Source organism: Lotus japonicus, chromosome 6 (assembly GCF_012489685.1).
Source record: "Lotus japonicus ecotype B-129 chromosome 6, LjGifu_v1.2".
NCBI classification, from domain to species: Eukaryota; Viridiplantae; Streptophyta; class Magnoliopsida; order Fabales; family Fabaceae; genus Lotus; species Lotus japonicus.
The window spans coordinates 21483893-21507181 of NC_080046.1; the positions used below are offsets into that span (position 1 = coordinate 21483893).

General features: G+C 40.0%; 2 protein-coding genes across 2 annotated transcripts; both read right to left on the reverse strand.

Moving 5' to 3' along the window:
* Positions 1-662: 662 nt before the first annotated feature.
* LOC130725094 (agamous-like MADS-box protein AGL80) lies at positions 663-1109 on the reverse strand. The gene has a single exon (XM_057576349.1). The coding sequence runs from the start codon at positions 1107-1109 to the stop codon at positions 663-665; it is 447 nt and encodes a 148-aa protein (XP_057432332.1).
* Positions 1110-4108: 2999 nt separating this feature from the next.
* LOC130725095 (agamous-like MADS-box protein AGL80) lies at positions 4109-4555 on the reverse strand. Its single transcript, XM_057576350.1, has one exon. The coding sequence runs from the start codon at positions 4553-4555 to the stop codon at positions 4109-4111; it is 447 nt and encodes a 148-aa protein (XP_057432333.1).
* Positions 4556-23289: the final 18734 nt, after the last annotated feature.

A 23289-nucleotide genomic window follows, 5' to 3' on the forward strand; every position in this document is an offset into this window, starting at 1 on the left:
CTTGAGAATACTTGTATCGGAGAAGTCCTTGAAACTTGCTAGTGAAAATCTTGGTGGTGGCCAAGTACTGGACGTAGCCCAATCGTTTAGGGTGACGCGGTATAAATCACTGTGTGTTGATCGTCTACTTTATTTTGCTTCTATTTTCGCTGCACTAAACGGTTTACGAAAAGTTTCACTAAACGTTTTCAAGAACTAATATTCTTTTCAAAAACCTAACCCCTCTTTATCTTAATCACAATATGGGCTTTTATTTTCTAGAGGTGAGGGAGAAAGTATTGGCAATGGTGTTTTCCTAGAACCGTCGACTTGGAGCTCCTGTGATCGAGTAGGTGGTGGTAGCTCAGAGGTTCAGTGACCGAAGTCGCCGTGCATCTTTCTGATAGTATGTGATGTTGATGGTGTGTGTGGGCGCAGAAGACAGATGAGATGAGAAGGAGGGGGAGAGGAAGGGGAAAATTCTAAAATACCTCTGATGCACCAATGGACCAATATATTAATGGTCCACCCTAGTGGAAACCTTAATAATTTTAATTTAAAAATGAAGAGAATAAAAAGAGTTTTTGAAAGATAAAGATTATTTTATTAAGTGCACTCACAAACATACAATATGAAGATCACATGACATAATGCAATACGCTTGGTCAATCGAGTATGGTCATCTATTTTTCAATATCTTTACTGTTTTTCTCGATTAACTCATTTATTTCTTTCACTTCTTCAACATTCAGGTTGTCTGGCAAGTTTTTTTCTTTCATATATTTGAACATATCTATGGTCAGCTCCTTCTCACGATTCTCCTGACGCAACTTTTTCAATTGCTCACGAGCTTTGGTAATCCTTTGCATGATAAAGCTCTCTTGGTTTACATTCTTTGTTTGATTTATTACAGATGCATCTTGATACTTCTTAATCACCTGCCTAACTCCCTCTGGATTCGACCAAACCTCTACCTCAGATTTAAAAGGAATGAAAACTATAACACAGGCTTGAATCCCGCAAAGAATTGTGAGTTCTTTCACCTTCTTCAGTATACCTTTCTTCCTTTTCTTAAAGGTTGCTTTCCTTGCTGTGACATTAGAGATATAAGAAAGTTTCACTTTCTTCATGGCTACAAATGAAAATAAAATAATCTATATTAATATCTCACAAGATAAAAAAAAATTACGCTTGAGCCATTTTGCGGGTTGGTGGTAGATTTTTGTTTCTCAGCCTCATGTAATTTGTACTTGTGCCTGTTTTGCTTCTTTAGCTCAGGCTTTATAATTATTAATATATCTTTCATTTAAAAAAAAATAATAAACTACACCCACTTTATTATTCATTAGATTAATTAATAATTGATAAAATTATCAATTTCGCATATTTAAAATAAAATAATAATACTATTTAAATTTTAATTATTAATCACAAAGGAGAATTAACATTTAAATGTTAGAAATTTCATAATATTAAATAAACATGAACATTAGTATTATTTTATTTTTTTGAAAATGAAAGTAATATTATTATTAATAAATCAAGCCTAAGTAAGGGGTTCTCATCACAAAGTATACAAAAGATTGTGCCCACGAATAACTAAACAGCTCCCAAATGACTTCCCCACATTAATATTATTTTTATTTTTATTTTAATTATTAATCACAAGTTGAGAAATCTTTAAAAAATAAAATAATAAAATTTATTACTATTTTTTTTAGTAGAACAAAATATTAAGCATTAAATTTAAATATCAAGTTAATAAGTTAAGTATATGTTACATAATATATGCATACATAAATAAATAAAAATTGACTTGAATTAGTGACAAGATTCAATAGTTTTTATTTTGCAATTTTAATTATTATTTATATATTAATTTTAAATCTTTTTATGAATAAAAGTTAAAATTAAAATATAAGAAGTAGTTAAAATATTAATTATCGACTTAAAGTTGAGAAAAAAATTAAGAAGATAAAAATTATAGTCTTTTATGTAAAATAAACATGTTAAATATTGACATTAGTCAATGGTTAAATATCTTCTTAATTACATATTGCATAAATTATTTTGCAAATCTTAAATGATTATGTATGTTTTTTTGAAAATGAAAAATAATATTATTAATAATAAAGAAACCAAGAGTAAAGGTTCTCAAGGTTGTGACAAAGTACAATATACTGCATCTCGCAAGCATCTAAACATGTCAGCTAAAACAGCCCCCAAATGACTTCCCCGCAAAATGACTCTAAACGAAATCTTAAGAATGGACCTCATTAAAACCTTGTTAAGAAAAACCCAGTGGGAAAAACCCTAGCAAGGAAAAAGAGTACTACATCCTTAAGATAGCTAATGGTGCATCCCTTACAAAATATCAAACACATAAAATCGCCCCTTCCATGAAAACAGTAGAAATTACATGTACCAACGTCAATAGTGTTAATTTCAAAAGCATCATAACGTTTTTAAAATCTTGTTTTGATCATAAATATTTTTATAGAAGCACTTCTATTGTCAACTAAGCGTCTTAAATCATTTGAATTTCAGGAGAAATTCAATTTGCACGAAATGCTTCAACGTTCAATCATCACAAAAAGAAAAAGCTCCAGAACTCACAAGACTGTTTGGCAAGCAAATTAACCCAAGTCAAGACACATTTGTTCTGACTGTCCAATGCCAACTCATCAGTCAGAAAAGTTGAAGACAAATTTAGGCGCCAAAGTCAAAGTCAGATTGCAACCAATTGACTTACATTCAAAGAGATCACATGAAGACTATGTTGCTGGCGCGCTAACCGGCAAGGGAAAAGGACAAGTTGTTAACATCAAATTTCCCAATTGTCTCATGTTTGAAAAGTAGCCCAAGTCTATTGCCACCTACTAGCTGAAAAACATCACCTTTTCGGTTAAAGGATAGACTTGATTCTGAGCAAGCATTTAATGAAGCTATTAACCGAAGCCATTTGAATCAACGGATGGATCTCATCTTACAACGGCTAGAAAAACGGTTAGATCATGACTCACTACGGATAAACACTAGCAAGCGAGTATTTCAGGCACTCATGAAGAATGAAGACTAAGATAGTAAATGCTGCAAGCACATGAACTCAAAGCATTAATTTCAACATTCTTCAAAGCATTCAAAGCTCAAAGCAGAAAATATCCTAAGTGTCAAATCCCAGCCACTAGTTCTGCAAAGTAAAAGAGAGAACCTCGTACCTTAAAAGAGTCATCTATTTATTCCTTTCTTTCTTAGATCCAGAACTCTTGAGTGATCCACAGTCAAATCTGAACCCAAACACTTAAAGTTACAGTGCTTTAAATTCTTTACCTATACTCTTGTACGAACAGAAACCTTGTAGAGTGAAACAATCTTGAATAGATTGTGGGAGAAGTCTTGAACAATTTTGTAGGAGGAATCTTGTAGAATAATTGGAGAAGTCCGTGATAATACTTGTTGGAGAAGTCCTTGAGAATACTTGTATCGGAGAAGTCCTTGAAACTTGCTAGTGAAAATCTTGGTGGTGGCCAAGTACTGGACGTAGCCCAATCGTTTAGGGTGACGCGGTATAAATCACTGTGTGTTGATCGTCTACTTTATTTTGCTTCTATTTTCGCTGCACTAAACGGTTTACGAAAAGTTTCACTAAACGTTTTCAAGAACTAATATTCTTTTCAAAAACCTAACCCCTCTTTATCTTAATCACAATATGGGCTTTTATTTTCTAGAGGTGAGGGAGAAAGTATTGGCAATGGTGTTTTCCTAGAACCGTCGACTTGGAGCTCCTGTGATCGAGTAGGTGGTGGTAGCTCAGAGGTTCAGTGACCGAAGTCGCCGTGCATCTTTCTCATAGTATGTGATGTTGATGGTGTTTGTGGGCGCAGAAGACAGATGAGATGAGAAGGAGGGGGAGAGGAAGGGGAAAATTCTAAAATACCTCTGATGCACCAATGGACCAATATATTAATGGTCCACCCTAGTGGAAACCTTAATAATTTTAATTTAAAAATGAAGAGAATAAAAAGAGTTTTTGAAAGATAAAGATTATTTTATTAAGTGCACTCACAAACATACAATATGAAGATCACATGACATAATGCAATACGCTTGGTCAATCGAGTATGGTCATCTATTTTTCAATATCTTTACTGTTTTTCTCGATTAACTCATTTATTTCTTTCACTTCTTCAACATTCAGGTTGTCTGGCAAGTTTTTTTCTTTCATATATTTGAACATATATATGGTCAGCTCCTTCTCACGATTCTCCTGACGCAACTTTTTCAATTGCTCACGAGCTTTGGTAATCCTTTGCATGATAAAGCTCTCTTGGTTTACATTCTTTGTTTGATTTATTACAGATGCATCTTGATACTTCTTAATCACCTGCCTAACTCCCTCAGGATTCGGCCAAACCTCTACCTCAAATTTAAAAGGATTGAAAACTATAACACAGGCTTGAATCCCGCAAAGAATGGTGAGTTCTTTCACCTTCTTCAGGATACCTTTCTTCCTTTTCTTAAAGGTTGCTTTCCTTGCTGTGACATTAGAGATATAAGAAAGTTTCACTTTCTTCATGGCTACAAATGAAAATAAAATAATCTATATTAATATGTCACAAGATAAAAAAAAATTAGATATATTCCACAAGGAAAGATTTGAAATCTAGCCACGATTAAGAAGAAAAATAAGATGTAATTAAGAAATGTAGCTGCAACCACAATTAAAAATACTAGTTCCAACTTCACATCGAAGCAAAATAAAATGACAAAAATTCTACCATTCAATTGCAACTCGACAACATCAAATAATAATATGAGGAGTCCATCAAAAGGTAAAGGATGAGCTTCACCTCTTCATTTTTACAAAAAATTCAAACAGAAATAAGAAAAAGAGAATTTTTTTGTTTTAGTCTGGTACTTGCTAGCAAAGATTATAGAGCTCATGCTTTGACCATTGAGCTTGCTATGAAATATTGATTTCATACTATTAAATCAAAAGAGTAAACAAAACAACTTTAGTTTTAAAAATGGACATAAGAAAATAATAGTCATATACCGAGTAGAAGAAATCTTGGAAAGGTACAATGTGTGAGTGGTCGAATATCATTGGTGTTCCATGGAATGTAGATGGTTGTGGAAGGAAATGTAGGTATTTATAGGGAGGTGAGACCTCTACACATTTGACCTAATGGGCTAATTATGGGGTCCATCATCAGTAAAATAATTATTATTAATTTTTTATTTTTAAATTTTTATAATACTTTATGTTAGTAAAAGGGTCACATGAAAATTATTAATGATGGCATTAATTAGTACCATTTTAGTCAAAAACTTTAAATGAATTTAACTATATGTATAAATATATACATATATTATATATTAATATCAATAAATATATATATATATATATATATTCATTTATTATCTATTAATCTCAATATATATACATACATATTAAAAGATTTGAACTATTACATTAATTACATTTAGTAGCGAAAAAAATTTCTTGGTATTTAATGCATTAAATAGAAAAAACTAAAAAAACTATATTCGCTTTATTATTCATTAGATTAATTAATAATTGATAATATTTTCAATTTCTCATATTCCTCAAAGTTTCTTGTCCAGTTTTCCGCAAGCAAGCTCAAGCAAGTCACGATTGACGACCTGTACAACGTTCGCCAGCTAGACGGAGAAACTCTGAAGCAATACGTGGTGACGTATAGTGCAGCGTCTGTCAAGATCGTGGAATTGGAACCGCACGTTTGTGCGAGAGCCTTCAAGAATGGACTATTGCCTGGATGTTGAACAGAAAGCTAAGCAGGAAGCCAGCTCATTCAATGGCGGAGATTCGCGCGCGGGCGAACACCTACATTTTGGACGAGTAGGATGATGCGTTCAAAAGAAAGCACGCGAAGAAGGAAAAAGATGGAGGACAAGTGGAACAATTGAAAAAGGATGGGCAAGGCCGGACGAAAGGTGGAAGTAGCAGGCGAAGGGAGAAGAAAGGTAAGTCGTCGGAGATATACGCTAAGGAGAAGCTTTATCCAAAGAAGGATAGTTTTGAGTGACGTCGCGCTTGGCTGCATTAAGGATCACGTCGGCGAGAGGAAGCAAACAAGGACCTAAGCGCACATATTACAGATTTGCTTCGTGAGGTGAAAGCAACGCATGCGATTGCGGAAGTCGAGCAAGAGGTGCGCCCGCCACGAGCGGCGGTAGACAAGACTGAATGGTGCGAGTACCACCGCTCGGCGGGCCATGACACTGATGACTGCTTCATTATGAAGAAGGAAATTGAAAGGCTGATCAAGGCGGGACGCTCACAGCAGTACGATCGAGGCGATCGTCAGCAAGGTGATCGCCAGCAGGGAGACCGCCAACGAGAGGAGCGCCGATAGGACATTCGTCGCTCGACCCCAGTGAGAGACCGGAAGGAGACATTAGCGACTGGAAAGAAGGGAGCTGAGGAAACCTTCAACAAAGATCTGGAGCCATCGATTGGTACTATCAATACAATCGCCGGAGGTTTCGGTGGCGGGGGTGAATCTTAGGCGACGAGGCGAAGGCATGTCAAGGCGGTAAGTTCGGTACAAGAGATTTCGTTTGGTTTTCAGCATCCAGATATAGTAGTTTCGTCGGCTGATTTTGAAAGGATCAAGACCCACAAGGATGATCCTATAGTGTTCATGGTAAGGATCAATAGTTTGAACGTAAGACGAGTGCTCCTATATCAAGGCAGTTCGGCGGATATAAACTACGGCGACGCGTTCGACCAGCTGAGGCTGACAGATCGAGACCTGACGCCGTACACAGGAACTTTGGTGGGATTTTTTGAGAACAAGTTTAAGTGCGTGGCTACCTGGATCTGGACACGATTTTTGGTATTGATGACAACGCAAGGGTTCTGCGAGTAAGGTATTTGGTTTTGTAGGTGGTAGCGTCGTACAACGTCATCATTGGTCGGAACACATTGAATCGCCTGTGCGCAGTAATTTCAACGGCTCACGTGGTGGTGAGGAATCTGCTAGACAGCGGTAAGGTAGGAAAGGTAGCAGTTGATCAGCGGCGGGTGAGAGAACACGTCCAGAAAGCATAAAAGCGGGAAGAACGCTAAACAAATGAAGTCCAGGTGAAAGAGCCGGCCTTGATGAAGTATCTAGAGCGCGTTAGGCTCCTGATGAGTCGATTGAAGGAGGTAGTGGTCGAGTTCGTGTCAAGAACACATAATCAAAGGGCGGACACCCTGGCAAAACTGGCGAGCACTCGGAAGCCTGGAAATAATCGGAGTGTGATTCAGGAGACACTCGCCAATCCAAGCATAGAAGGAGAACTGGTGGCCTCTGTTGACTACCAAAACACTTGGATGGACCCCATGGTGGATATCTTGGCAGGAGAGCCAAGTGGGGTAATGAAGTACACAAAAGAGCAAAGGTGAGAAGCAGGGCATTATACACTACTTGATGGAACGCTTTTCCGAAGGGGATTCAGCTCGCCCCTCTTAAGGTGTCTCCCGCCCGGTAAGTACGAGAGCGTTATGGCGGAGGTTCACGGGGGGGTTTGCGCCAGTCACATAGGAGGAAGATCCCTGGCGAGCAAGGTTCTTAGGGCAGGATTTTACTGGCCCACGATAAGGAAAGATTGTGCGGAATTTGTAAAGAAATGCGAAAAGTGTCAAATGTTCGCAGACTTACCCAAGGCTCCGCCGGAGCAGCTAGCCACGATCAGCTCGCCATGGCTTTTCGCCATGTGGGGAGTTGACCTCGTCGGACCTTTCCCAACCGCCTGGTCACAGATGAAGTTCATCCTCGTGGCGGTGGACTACTTCACCAAGTGGGTGGAAGCCGAGCCCCTAGCAAGCATTACTGCAGGCAAGATCGTAAACTTTTACTCGAAGAAAATCGTGTGCCGGTTTGGGGTCCCGAGGGCGATTGTCTCAGATAATGGAACGCAGTTTGCAAGTAATCAGGCGAGGGAATTTTGTGAAGAGATGGGTATCCAGAGAACATTCTCTTCAGTTGAGCATCCCCAGACAAATGGGCAGGCGGAGATAAGGTGATTTTGCGGGGTTTAAAGCGTCGACTTTTTGAAAAAAGGGAGCTTGGTTGGACAAACTTCTGGTGGTGATCTGGTCCTATAACACAACACAACATTCGACAAAAGGGGAGACCCCTTTCAGGATGACCTATGACGCGGACGCCATGCTGCCCGTGGAGATAGACAACAACTCTTGGAGGACGACATCGCAGTTTGAAGGCGAGAACCCTTCCAACATGGCGGTAGAACTAGACTTGTTGTCTGAAACGCGGGACGAGGCTCGTATCAGAGAGACTGCAATGAAGTAGCGAGCTGCAGCGAAATATGACACGAAGGTTCGCTCTAGGGCGATGCAGGAGAAGGACTTGGTGCTTAAGAAGCGAACCGGGAACACGGGAAACAAGCTAAACTCGATTTGGGAGGGCCCTAACAGGACTTTGAAGGTATTGGGGAAGGGGGCCTATCACCTAGAAAACTTCGATGGGAGGCGGGTGCCACGGTCTTGGAATGCGGCGAGTCTGAGGTACTATTACAGTTGAAGCTTAAGGGAAAGCCCAGCTTGGCGCAAGGGCGAGCAGCTAAGTGTGGCTCACGAAGACTGATGGACTAAAAACAAAGACACGCTCTTGTTCTCCATCTCGGGAGTTTGTTGGCAAATAACGCCTAAATAATAAATGGCAAAAACGCCTAAATAGTAAAAACAAAGACACGTTCTTGTTCTCCATCTCGGGAGTTTGTTGACTATAAGGTCTGATTGAAAATACAAAAATTGTATCCAACCATTTCAATCACACTGAATTGCGGCAAGAGCTAGGTGGGAAAAATTCCCTGAAGTTGGCGATCCCAAAACGACCTTGATGTCTGGGGATCGCTCCGGAAAAGCCGACGCAACTTGCCATCACTCTTCGGTGATGTGTGCGGATAAGCTTCTTATCCACAAAACCTCCCCGAAATATGGGTGAGCGAACCTAACTAGGCTAAGTCTCGGGCAACCTATATGGCCATTGGGACCCGAGCGACTATAAGTCCTTGCCAAGCAAAGCTGGCTAGGCCACGCCTAATCTTACGGGAAATATGGTGTGAACAAAGCCTCAGTTCAAAAACTGAGCAAAAGTCCTAGTTAAACCCAGCACACCACCAATGTCGTTGAACATAATTCAGGAACAAAAAAACTGAAAGGGGGTGCGGGAGAGAGCGAGAAAAACGTGAGAAGCGTTAAAACAGACGTAGGAAGTAAAACTTAACTGGTTAATTTAAAGATGAAAGTACGAAGATAACAATTAAACAAAGAAAAAAGAAGCGGCATTACAATTATTCAAAATAAATTAACACATTATATCTCCTTCTCTTTTTCCACAGCATCCCCGAGATCGATTTCAGCGACTTCCAGGGGGTCTTCCGGACCCTCTAATCCAGCAAGAGTAACCTTTTTAAAAACACCCAGGGAGTCGAGATTGATAGTAGGATGGAGGTGCTTGGCTTGAGCTTTGGCGATCAGGAAGCCGCGAACACGCTCCTTGGCGGTCGCATGGGTGGCTTTACTCCTTATCTTCTCTTCTAGGGTGGCGGCTTGGGCCTCGTAGTCAGCCACAGGTTTACACTTGGATTCCAGATCCGATTGGGACACAGCAAGCGTCTCATGTTGGCCCGCCAGTTCCTCACGCAAATCAGCAATCTCCTTGTCTTTGGCGGCAAGAATTTTTTCCTGAGAGGTAGCAGCGATCTCCTTTGCATCAAGTTCCCGCTGGAGCTCCTCGACCTGGGCCTCAAGTTTTTCTTCCTTCTAGGTCGCCTTTATCATCTCAAGCTTTCATCCTTAAGCTTCTGCCGCATTTTCTCTCTCTTACTCTCCTCCGCCGCCAACTAGTTGGACAGCTTAGAGCAGGTGTCATTGGCCCGAAGGTTGTCAGAATGCAGCTTCTCTACCTCTTGGCGGAGCCCGGCAATTCCAGTAAGAGGTCGCGCCTGCCAAGCCACTTGGGCGAATAGGAAGCCAGCGCGGAGAAGATTGGACACAGCTTCCTGGGCAACGTCTTGCGGGTTCTGGCTGGAGTCCCCCCTTAATTTTTCAAGATAAGGGAGGGATAGGAGAAAAGAGAAAGGATTTGGGGGAGAGCTGCTGGAAGGACCCGCGGGCTGGGCTGCTGAGAGATTCTCCCCCTCGCCACCCAACCCCGGGAGAATTAGGGGCCGAGGGACCGAGGGTCACCTTGACAGGCGAAGGAATCGGCGGACGGGTGGAAGAGGGCGATCGCTACCTTCCGCCACAATTACAGGGCGAGGAGCATCGGGCGTCTGGGAAACATTAACCTCGCCAAGAGGGGCGGACGCCGAGGGGTCGCAAGCACTGTCCGCGACAACAGAATCGGGCGTGACGAACCCTCCGCTTATGTCGGTCAAAAGAGTGGTTTGAGAGTTTGACTCGCCCACTTTACTCCTCTTGGGTGAGCGGGCGCTCACTGGTGAACTCTGTCTTTTTCCTCCGACTTGGGCCGGAGAGGGCGCCTTGACGTTCCCTGAAGTGAAGGCCTTCAGCAGATCGACAGTAGAAAACTTCATGATTCCTGCAGAGTAAAGGGAAAGGTCGTTAGTGACAAGAATACTAAGAGGGAAGCTCGAAGGTGACGTTTAGAGGAGAAACCTAATAGAGGGAATAGTTTGGAGCCTGGAGCGGCACCGAGCAATTCAGCGCAACTGAGGCAAGGAAGTTGAGACAGGACCCCAAAGGCAAAATTTTCTCCGGAAGAGGGAAATGCCTTAGGGGGATCAGCCATGGACTTTGCACATTGGGTCTAGTAAAGCGGAAAGAGGGCATTCCCTTCTTTCTGCGTGAATGCCGAGGGGTTGGAGGTGTGAACAATGACCTGGAAGTACCGACGGGCCAAGTAGGAGTTGGAATCAACTTGGAATGGAACAAATCGTTCTCGACCCGGCCGGGGCGCCAGTGCAACCTTGACATGGGACCCCAGGGATTGGGAATCAACTTCAAAGAAAAAGGAAAAAAGGGGAATGGAAGGCGCTACATCAACACTACTGCAGAGGATTTCAAAACACCTCATATAGGCCCAAGCGTGGGGGTGAAGTTGACAAGGGGAAACGTTGACATCGCGCAGCACTTGGGTGAGAAACGGGGAGAAAGGGAGTTTAACGCCAAGATCGAGGAACAAATATTCGTATACAAAAAAGAAGTGGGAAAACTGGGGATTATTAGGCGCGCGGTGTTGCCAGGGGCGGTCTTAATCTCAACACCCGGTGGTGCGAAGGAGGTTCTCCAACAATGGGGTGCCACAAAGACCGCCAAACCTGCGAGAAAGGTCAGAAATAGAATCGCCGGTGGAAAGCTCTGATGGCTGGTCAAGGATTTCTTGGATAGGAGCATCCTAGACGAGGGAAGGAAGACTGGCGAAGGTTTCCAAGCGGTGAGCTTTGATCTCCTCTATGGAGGGGAGGGTTCCTGCCAGGGGCATGATAAAATGACGAGAGAGGGGACGAAAAACTAACCGGAAGAAGGCTGTGTGAGGGGGAGCAAGAAGGGCCGGGGTCTGTAGAGTCGTCGAGGGAAGCCGGTGCGAAAGCTAGAAGCGAGGATGAGAACAGTTGACAATAAGTGGTGAATAATGGAGCAAGGGAGGATTTTAAAGCTAAAGTGGGTAGCAGTCCCATCGTGGTAAGGTGGAATGATTACACTAGGAGAACGTGACGCGGTTTTTGGGGGAATGGGAACGGCGATAAGTGAAAGTTGCAACCGCTGAAGTTCATTGGTTTAAATTCAAATTGACAGGCTTTATTATGATTTGAAGGGACATATCAGAGATAGCGGTTAAGATTTTGTAAGATTCGTTAGACCTAATGCTATCCTAATGCGTTACATGTTGCTTACACGCGTTAGTTTATCGTGGTCCGCGGTGATCATTGCTGGAACAGGGCAAGGGATCCAAGTGCTGTCGCCCCAGAAGCCGACTTGTGGACTCAAGGGGTCAAAGGAGTTCGCCGAAAAGTCAAAAACTAGTCTTAGATTCTAGTTACCAAGCCATATTGGAAAAAATTATGTTAAGTTGTTAGGTTTTGGCTTTAGGTAATTTACTCATGATTGTCGCCTTGTATTTGCTTTTTCTTTGAAAGACACACTTAGCTCTCATGCTTCGAGCTCGGTGTCTTGTGGACATGTGGACTGGGCGAGACCCTAGGGTCCCTCGCCCAGGCGCGCCAGACCGGGGCGACGCGCGAGCCAGGGAGTTGGGCCTTTTCCTGGGAGGCCCAACTGGCCCATTAGGAGAAGTTAAGGGTGCCAAGCCCAAACCCCGAATGTATAAATAAGGAGCGGTTACCAATTGTAAGGGACTCTTAGCTCATTCGAGAAATAACAACTTGAAATTCAGTTACATTCTCTCTCTAAGCGGTTACGCTCACACTCTCTCTAGATTCTCACTTTACGATCCTCTCACCATGGGTACAGTACCTCATCTCTATGTTCTTGGATAGAACAGAAAAATATTTCTTTGTATTAAATAATAAAAAAAAATTTCTGTTACATGGTATTCTTTTAACTCACAGGATTTGGCTCAGAATTATAGCTAGCCTTTTTATGCAACTTATTGGGACCCACAGCATATTCAGCAACAACAAACGACAAGGGCATGTTTGGCTCCCCTCCTTAGCAGCATAAACGAGTTTTTGAGGCTTGACACAACCAACACAAACACGCCAGCTTCTGCACCAAAGGAAGAAACTCTCGTAACATGTGAAACCTACATCAGAACCTCTTCACATCAAATTGTCCGGCAAATTGCTTCCCCAACATCAAGCACGCTGCTGCCACGTGAAAAAAAGGACCCCAAGACGCCAAAGAAATCCTTATCGATCATACCCGTAGTGTCAAGCGCTCCGACACCCCTCAATTCTCCAAATACAAATTTATCTCAAAAAAGTTCGCATAGGGGGCGTCCAAAAGGGAGTAAGAATAAACCCATAGCCTTGTCGAATGATTTTTTAGAGCCAATTCCAGGAGAAGATGGGGTGACAATGCGCACACAAAGAGCATGGTTGATCCGAAAGCAGCTGGGACTTAAACCACGCGGATGAGATGCTTTGATGCTGAGAGGTTTGGAAGCTCAAACTCGTGAAAATCACCCCCACCTCAATTGATATGTCGGAGCCTTGGCTCACATGGAATGTGCGTGGGCTAGGCGGAACTACGAAGAAGGAGGCTGTAAAAAAAGCACTTCAGCAATTGAAACCAGAATTGATTCTATTACAAGAAACAAAATTGAATGAGCAGAGACAGCGAACAATTGAAAAGTGGTCGCAAAGTTTGCAGATGAATCATGTCGAGGTTCAATCAGTAGGAGCAGCAGGTGGCCTCATGTGTCTGTGGAAGCAGAGCAACATTCAAGTTCAGTTAGTGGTGACAGACACTAATTTAATTTTTTTGTCTGTAAAAATTCCTAATTATGAACATACAGTTCTCGTGGGAAATCTTTATGGTCCACATACTTTGCTAGAACGTAGAGTATTTTTTGAGGCCTTGAAAGTGCAGGTGCTGAGTCATACTGGTATGGTGTTTCTTGGTGATGATTTTAACGTTGTTCTACTAGGTTCGGAGCGGTCTTCAGTTGGAGTGCTTGATGCAGGCGATGTGGTTTTCCAACAATTTTCCACGGATACTAATTTATCAGACTTTCCCCTGTTAAATGGCGAGTTCACTTGGTTTTCAAGTCGAAACGATGGACTATGGAGTCGATTGGACAGATGGCTCGTGTCTGACGAGATAATCGAATATAAGCTGAAGAACAAATGGGTGCATTTGGTAGCTTCTGTAGATTCTTGGCTGCTAAACTTGCTGTTTGAATTTATTTAATTATTGTTGCTGTTGAAGTAAATAATGTTGTTGCTTTTTTCGCTGTTGTTGTTGGCTGATGTCACTGTTGTTGCTGTTTCTGTTTTGCTGTTGCTGTTTAAATTTGCTGGTGATGTCTGCTGTTGCTGTTGGCTGGTGATATTGCTGTTATTGTTGTTGCTATTGCTGAAATCCGAAAATTATAAACATGCTGGTGCTATTGCTGAAATCCGAAAATTATAAGCATGTTGTTGCTGTTTTGGTGTTGTTGCTGCTGTATTATGGTGCTGTTCCTGTTTACTGTTTGGTGCAATACAAAAATACATAATCTGGCTCTTCAGGAATCTGTATCTTCCTGTGCATCTCTCAACAACGCTATATTAGCTTTTTCGTGATTGTAGGGGCTGACTTCTATTGTATCCTGATGCAAAATGGCTATCTCAAGATTGTGGCACTATTTTTCCTTGCTAGGTTTTTATCCCAATGGGTTTTTCCTAGCAAGGTTTTAATGAGGCTCTTTCTTGAGATTACGCTTGAGCCATTTTGCGGGTTGGTGGTAGATTTTTGTTTCTCAGCCTCATGTAATTTGTACTTGTGCCTGTTTTGCTTATTAATATATCTTTCATTAAAAAAAAATTAATAAACTACACCCACTTTATTATTCATTAGATTAATTAATAATTCATAAAATTATCAATTTCTCATATTTAAAATAAAATAATAATACTATTTAAATTTTAATTATTAATCACAAAGGAGAATTAACATTTAAATGTTAGAAATTTCATAATATTAAATTAACATGAACATTAATATTATTTATTTTTTTGAAAATGAAAGTAATATTATTATTAATAAATCAAGGCTGAGTAAGGGGTTCTCATGACAAAGTATACAAAGGATTGTGCCCACGAATAACTAAACAGCTCCCAAATGACTTCCCCACATTAATATTATTTTTATTTTTATTTTAATTATTAATCACAAGTTGAGAAATCTTTAAAAAATAAAAAAATAAAATTTATTACTATTTTTTTTAGTAAAACAAAATATTAAGCATTAAATTTAAATATCAAGTTAATAAGTTAAGTATATGTTATATAATATATGCATACATAAATAAATAAAAATTGACTTGAATTAGTGACAAGATTCAATAGTTTTTATTTTGCAATTTTCATTATTATTTATATATTAATTTTAAATCTTTTTATGAATAAAAGTTAAAATTAAAATATAAGAAGTAGTTAAAATATTAATTATCGACTTAAAGTTGAGAAAAAAATTAAGAAGATAAAAATTATAGTCTTTTATGTAAAATAAACATGTTAAATATTGACATTAGTCAATGGTTAAATATCTTTTTAATTACATATTGCATAAATTATTTTGCAAATCTTAAATGATTATGTATGTTTATTTTAAAATGAAAAATAATATTATTAATAATAAAGAAACCAAGAGTAAAGGTTCTCAAGGTTGTGACAAAGTACAATATACTGCATCTCGCAAGCATCTAAGCATGTCAGCTAAAACAGCCCCCAAATGACTTCCCCGCAAAACGACTCTAAACGAAATCTTAAGAATGGACCTCATTAAAACCTTGCTAAGAAAAACTTAGTGGGAAAAATCCTAGCAAGGAAAAAGAGTACTACATCCTTAAGATAGCTAATGGTGCATCCCTTACAAAATATCAAACACATAAAATCGCCCCTTCCATGAAAACAGTAGAAATTACATGTACCAACGTCAATAGTGTTAATTTCAAAAGCATCATAACATTTTAAAAATCTTGTTTTGATCATAAATATTTTTATAGAAGCACTTCTATTGTCAACTAAGCGTCTTAAATCATTTGAATTTCAGGTGAAATTCAATTTGCACGAAATGCTTCAACGTTCAATCATCACAAAAAGAAAAAGCTCCAGAACTCACAAGACTGTTTGGCAAGCAAATTAACCCAAGTCAAGACACATTTGTTCTGACTGTCCAATGCCAACTCATCAGTCAGAAAAATTGAAGACAAATTTAGGCGCCAAAGTCAAAGTCAGATTGCAACCAATTGACTTACATTCAAAGAGATCACGTGAAGACTATGTTGCTGGCGCGCTAACCGGCAAGGGAAAAGAACAAGTTGTTAACATCAAATTTCCCAATTGTCTCATGTTTGAAAAGTAGCCCAAGTCTATTGCCACCTACTAGCTGAAAAACATCACCTTTTCGATTAAAGGATAGACTTGATTCTGAGCATGCATTCAATGAAGCTATTAACCGAAGCCATTTGAATCAACGGATGGATCTCATCTTACAACGGCTAGAAAAACGGTTAGATCATGACTCACTACGGATAAACACTTGCAAGCGAGTATTTCAGGCACTCATGAAGGATGAAGACTAAGATAGTTAACGCTGCAAGCACATGAACTCAAAACATTCATTTCAACCTTCTTCAAAGCATTCAAAGCTCAAAGCAGAAAATATCCTAAGTGTCAAATCCCAGCCACTAGTTCTGCAAAGTAAAAGAGAAAACCTCGTACCTTAAAAGAATCATCTATTTATTCCTTTCTTTCTTAGATCCAGAACCCTTGAGTGATCCATAGTCAAATCTGAACCCAAACACTTAAAGTTACAGTGCTTTAAATTCTTTACCTATACTCTTGTACAAAGAGAAACCTTGTAGAGTGAAACAATCTTGAATAGATTGTGGGAGAAGTCTTGAACAATTTTGTAGGAGGAATCTTGTAGAATACTTGGAGAAGTCTGTGATAATACTTGTTGGAGAAGTCCTTGAGAATACTTGTATCGGAGAAGTCCTTGAAACTTGCTAGTGAAAATCTTGGTGGTGGCCAAGTACTAGACGTAGCCCAATCGTTTAGGGTGACGCGGTATAAATCACTGTGTGTTGATCGTCTGCTTTATTTTGCTTATATTTTCGCTGCACTAAACGGTTTACGAAAAGTTTCACTAAACGTTTTCAAGAACTAATATTCTTTTCATAAACCTAACCCCTCTTTATCTTAAACACAATATGGGCTTTTATTTTCTAGAGGTGAGGGAGAAAGTATTGGCAATGGTGTTTTCCTAGAACCGTCGACTTGGAGCTCCTGTGATTGAGTAGGTGGTGGTAGCTCAGAGCTTCAGTGACCGAAGTCGCCGTGCATCTTTCTGATAGTATGTGATGTTGATGGTGTTTGTGGGTGCAGAAGACAGATGAGATGAGAAGGAGGGGGAGAGGAAGGGGAAAATTCTAAAATACCTCTGATGCACCAATGGACCAATATATTAATGGTCCACCCTAGTGGACACCTTAATAATTTTAATTTAAAAATGAAGAGAATAAAAAGAGTTTTTGAAAGATAAAGATTATTTTATTAAGTGCACTGACAAACATACTATTTGAAGATTACATGACATAATGCAATACACTTGGTCAATCGAGTATGGTCATCTATTTTTCAATATCTTTACTGTTTTTCTCGATTAACTTATTGATTTCTTTCACTTCTTCAACATTCAGGTTGTCTGGCAAGTTTTTTTCTTTCATATATTTGAACATATATATGGTCAGCTCCTTCTCACGATTCTCCTGACGCAACTTTTTCAATTGCTCACAAGCTTTGGTAATCCTTTGCATGATAAAGCTCTCTTGGTTTACATTCTTTGTTTGATTTATTACAGATGCATCTTGATACTTCTTAATCACCTGCCTAACTCCCTCTGGATTCGGCCAAACCTCTACCTCAGATTTAACAGGATTGAAAACTATAACACAGGCTTGAATCCCGCAAAGAATGGTGAGTTCTTTCACCTTCTTCAGGATACCTTTCTTCCTTTTCTTAAAGGTTGCTTTCCTTGCTGTGACATTAGAGATATAAGAAAGTTTCACTTTCTACATGGCTACAAATGAAAATAAAATAATCTATATTAATATGTCACAAGATAAAAAAAATATTAGATATATTCCACAAGGAAAGATTTGAAATCTAGCCACGATTAAGAAGAAAAATAAGATGTAATTAAGAAATGTAGCTACAACCACAATTAAAAATACTAGTTCCAACTTCACATCGAAGCAAAATAAAATGACAAAAATTCTACCATTCAATTGCAACTCGACAACATCAAATAATAATATGAGGAGTCCATCAAAAGGTAAAGGATGAGCTTCACCTCTTCATTTTTACAAAAAATTCAAACAGAAATAAGAAAAAGAGAATTTTTTTGTTTTAGTCTAGTACTTGCTAGCAAAGATTATAGAGCTCAATCTTTGCTTTGACCATTGAGCTTGCTATGAAATATTGATTTCATACTATTAAATCAAAAGAGTAAACAAAACAACTTTAGTTTTAAAAATGGACATAAGAAAATAATAGTCATATACCGAGTAGAAGAAATCTTGGAAAGGTACAATGTGTGAGTGGTCGAATATCATTGGTGTTCCATGGAATGTAGATGGGTGTGGAAGGAAATGTAGGTATTTATAGGGAGGTAAGACCTCTATACATTTGACCTAATGGGCTAATTATGGGGTCCATCATCAGTAAAATAATTATTATTAATTTTTTTTAATAAATTTTTATAATACTTTATGTTAGTAAGAGGGTCACATGAAAATTATTAATGATGGCATTAATTAGTACCATTTTAGTCAAAAACTTTAAATGAATTTAATTATATATATAAATATATACATATATTATATATTAATATCAATAAATATATATATATATATATATATTCATTTATTGTCTATTAATCTCAATATATATATATATATATATATATTAAAAGATTTGAACTATTACATTAATTACATTTAGTAGCGAAAAAAATTTCTTGGTATTAAATGCATTAAATAGAAAAAACTAAAAAAACCATATCCGCTTTATTATTCATTAGATTAATTAATAATTGATAATATTTTCAATTTCTCATATTCCTCAAAGTTTCTTGTCCAGTTTTCCGCAAGCAAGCTCAAGCAAGTCACGATTGACGACCTGTACAACGTTCGCCAGCTAGACGGAGAAACTCTGAAGCAATATGTGGTGAGGTATAGTGCAGCGTCTGTCAAGATCGAGGAATTGGAACCGCACGTTTGTGCGAGAGCCTTCAAGAATGGACTATTGCCTGGAATGTTGAACAGAAAGCTAAGCAGGAAGCCAGCTCATTCAATGGCGGAGCGCACGCGGGCGAACACCTACATTTTGGACGAGGATGATGATGTGTTCAAAAGAAAGCACGCGAAGAAGGAAAACGATGGAGGACAAGTGGAAAAATTGAAAAAGGACGGGCAAGGCCGGACGAAAGGTGAAAGTAGCAGGCGAAGGGAGAAGAAAGGTAAGTCGTCGGAGAAATACGCTAAGGAGCAGCTTTATCCAAAGAAGGATAGTTTTGAGCCACGTCGCGCTTGGCTGCAGTAAGGATCACGTCGACGAGAGGAAGCAAACAAGGACCTAAGAGCACATATTACAGATTTGCTTCGTGAGGTGAAAGCAACGCATGCGATTGCGGAAGTCGAGCAAGAGGTGCGCCCGCCACGAGCGGCGGTAGACAAGACTGAATGGTGCGAGTACCACCGCTCGGCGTGCCATGATACTGATGACTGCTTCACTATGAAGAAGGAAATTGAAAGGCTGATCAAGGCGGGACGCTCACAGTAGTACGATCGAGACGATCGTCAGCAAGGTGATCGCCAACAGGAGACCGCCAACGAGAGGAGCGCCGATAGGACAACCGTCGCTCGACCCCAGCGAGAGACCGGAATGAAAGATCTGGAGCCACCGATTGGTACTATCAATACAATCACCGGAGGTTTCGGTGGCGGGGGTGAATCTTAGGCGGCGAGGCGAAGGCATGTCAAGGCGGTAAGTTCGGTACAAGAGATTTCGTTTGGTTTTCAGCATCCAGATATAGTAGTTTCGTCGGCTGATTTTGAAAGGATCAAGACCCACAAGGATGATCCTATAGTGTTCATGGTAAGGATCAATAGTTTCAACGTAAGACGAGTGCTCCTATATCAAGGCAGTTCGGCGGATATAATCAACGGCGACGCGTTCGACCAGCTGGGGCTGACAGATCGAGACCTGACGCCGTACACAGGAACTCTGGTGGGATTTTTTGGAGAACAAGTTTAAGTGCGTGGCTACTTGGATCTGGACACGATTTTTGGTATTGATGACAACGCAAGGGTTCTGCGAGTAAGGTATTTGGTTTTGCAGGTGGTAGCGTTGTACAACGTCATCATTGGTCGGAACACATTGAATCGCCTGTGCGCAGTAATTTCAACAGCTCACCTGGTGGTGAGGTATCTGCTACACAGCGGTAAGGTAGAAAAGTTAGCAGTTGATCAGCGGCGAGCGAGAGAACACGTCCAGAAAGCATAAAAGCGGGAAGAACGCTAAACAAATGAAGTCGAAATAGCAACTGTTTTTCATTAAAAGCCAGCCCCAAAGGGCGGTCAAAATTACAAACGAAGGTAAACACAGTTACAATCATTTTCAAACAGTCTCATTAACATTCTCCCCTTTTTCATCTTCAGCAGCCAGAAAACGCTCCTCGTCAAAGCCCGGTGGATCATCTGGACCGACCAAACCAGCTGAAGTAACTTTCTTGAAAGCCCCCATTGGACGAAGGTCCAGGTGGTCATGAAGGTGTCGAGCTTGGGCCTTGGCAAGAAAGAAGCCACGACCACGTTCTTCAGCGGCGGCAGCGACAGCTTCATCCTTCAACTTTTCCTCGAGTGCCTTGGCGACGGAGGATGCTTGGGCTTTCAGGTCCGCCATGTAACGCCCCGATTTCTCGAGGGTCACTTTAGTAACCTTTTTCCAAAAACGTGTGTAAATTTTCGTTGAAATAAAACCTTTCAATAACATTGCTTACAAATAAAATGTAGTAACTTGAGAAGTAGACTGAATAATTCATTTTATTAATAAAAGCTTTGGAAGCGTACAATGATTCTTTCAAATTACAACATAATGATTAAACTAGTGTTCGACCGCCCCCGAGCCAGCACCACAAGAAGGTCTCTAGGTTAGGTTCGAACCCTATAAACAAACTCAGCCCACCCCCAAGTACAGACTCAACTATCACCCTCAATACCCGACTCATAGGTCGCGTGACCTCCAAGGCCTCCTCCGGCGCTCGCATCATATCGTCTCGCATCCTCTGCTCTCGCCAATCCCATTGCTGAATTATAAGTCGCGCAGTCGATGTCTCGAGGCTTGCCTCGTCCACATCAAGCAGAGATAGGGTCGCATCTCGACTGATCACACGCATGCTTGTTGTCTAGGCGTTAAGCACCCCAAACAACAAACAGCAAACAAGCAAACAAGCAAGGGTCAACTTCCAACACACACACATCATAGGTATGGTATACTACCCTATTAATCACGAGTTCTTCACTATGCTACCATTCACAAATATGGGAACTATATTAAGTTCTAAGGTTCACAAGTATAGGGAACTATCTCATAATTCTAAGTTTCACAAGTATAGGGAACTATCTCATAGTTTATTGTTAGTCAATGCTCGTGCACATGCATGCAGACGCTTTGGATATCCATAAGCCAATCCCTCATGGAAAGGCAGGACGAACACGACTCCACGATCGGGGTTGGACACCTCCAACACACCGCTGCCCAACAGCTTGATGATCGGGGTTGGACCTCTCCAACGCACTGCCGTTTCACATTCGTCCTTTGTTCAGGTCCATCCCCTGAACGTCACCAATGACTAGCCCAGTACAGGTCACCAGTCGTGGCCAACCAAGCCCAGTCCAGGTCACTTGGCCCACAAATGCATGCCATGCAAGTCAGTCATCATCACTAGGCCCTAAGCCCATCACGCTCATCTCTTATGAACAACATATCATCACATAATAACTTGCATGCATAGCAATAAATATAGCTAACACCCTAGGCATATAGGCATGTTCATAATAACACTAGCTAGCATTTATTGCATCATCATATAGCATATCTAGCACATACATCATCAATAGTCCTAGCATCATGCTTGCTAACAATCACAATCACAAAAAATTTATCTAGGCCAAGGCTGAAGTGCCCTTACCTCAAAGGTACGCTTTCCTAGAACTCTCGGGTTGCTCCTTGAAGCTAGTTCCACACTTGGAAATTTCCTACCAATGAACGGACAGAGTAACGTTACTAATCGGACAATTGAATCGATCCTAAGCCCATCCCCTTGTTGATCACGAAATTCCCCCCAATAACCTGGAAAATCCAAAATCATTTCTTTCATAAGATCAAACATTCTTTTCTAAAACATTTTTCTTGAAGATCGTAAGAACACGTGAAGAACTTTCGAAGAAAAACATAAGTTTCGCATAGATTCAATCCTCCCAAGATCAAAACCTCCTTTATAAAATCCTTTGTTTGAAGGTCATAAGAACATCAAGAACTTCTTTAAGAAAACCCTCAAATTGATAAACATCTCTAAGCAACTTGATTAAAATCATTCTCTTCTGGATTTGGCAGATCAGCTTAAGCTGCAACCACAGAGCATATTGAGAATGACCTTGCTCAAGGCTTAGAAACTAAACTAACCTAAGAAAAAGAAAAATAAAATAAAGACAAGAGAGGGAGAGAGAGCTCACACAAATGCAGAGGAGAGGAGAGCTCTTGGTGTGAAGAAATGAGAGGGAGGAGCTCTCTATTTATAGTGAGAGGTGAGAGCAAAGCATTAATTGCTTTTCTTCCTCTCCAAGTGAGGCCCATTCTTCAGCCCAACCCAGGGTTTCTAGAGCTTTCCAAGCTCCCCACATCTAGCCCTCAAATTTAGGTTTATTTCCTAATTAAACCCCAAAAAAATTAGCATTTAAATTCCTAATTATTTAAAATAATTAAATCTGAATCACAAGGGTTTCCAATCAGATTTGGAGAGATCCCTTAAAGTTTTAAAAATTTAGAAATCAATCCCCCATCAATTAGAAAGTCAAAGAATCAAATTCCTAATTTCTCTCCATCATAAAACCTAGCTAGAAAAGGAAATTTTTGCAAAAGTCTTCTTTTTCCTTCCTCCACAAGTCTTGGCCGACCACACACTCTCCATGCTCAGATTTTCACCAAAAAATTTTAAAATAATAATTTAAATAAAAAATACCCCAAAATAATTAATGCATTAAATGCACCATTTCCCTCCTAAATGCATCAAAACTTCAATTTTAAAATGAAAAATCCTCATCAATAATTTTTGGCTCCAAAAATTCGTGCACCAGCTCCATGATGCCTCAAAAATATTTTCAGAATTAATTTTGATATTAAACCATAGGTTAAAATTATTTAAATGCATTTTATTTAAATAAAACCCAATTTTATTTAAATAAAACCTTCAAAAACCAAAGAAAGGAATATTCCCTCATAGAATATTCTTAAAATCATGCCCAACACCTCCCCATAAGGTGTGGCCCACGAAATCAT

Excerpts from the sequence above, each read along its gene's own strand:
- LOC130725094 (XM_057576349.1), bottom strand. The coding sequence starts at position 1,109 with ATGAAGAAAGTGAAACTTTCTTATATCTCTAATGTCACAGCAAGGAAA.
- LOC130725095 (XM_057576350.1), bottom strand. The coding sequence starts at position 4,555 with ATGAAGAAAGTGAAACTTTCTTATATCTCTAATGTCACAGCAAGGAAA.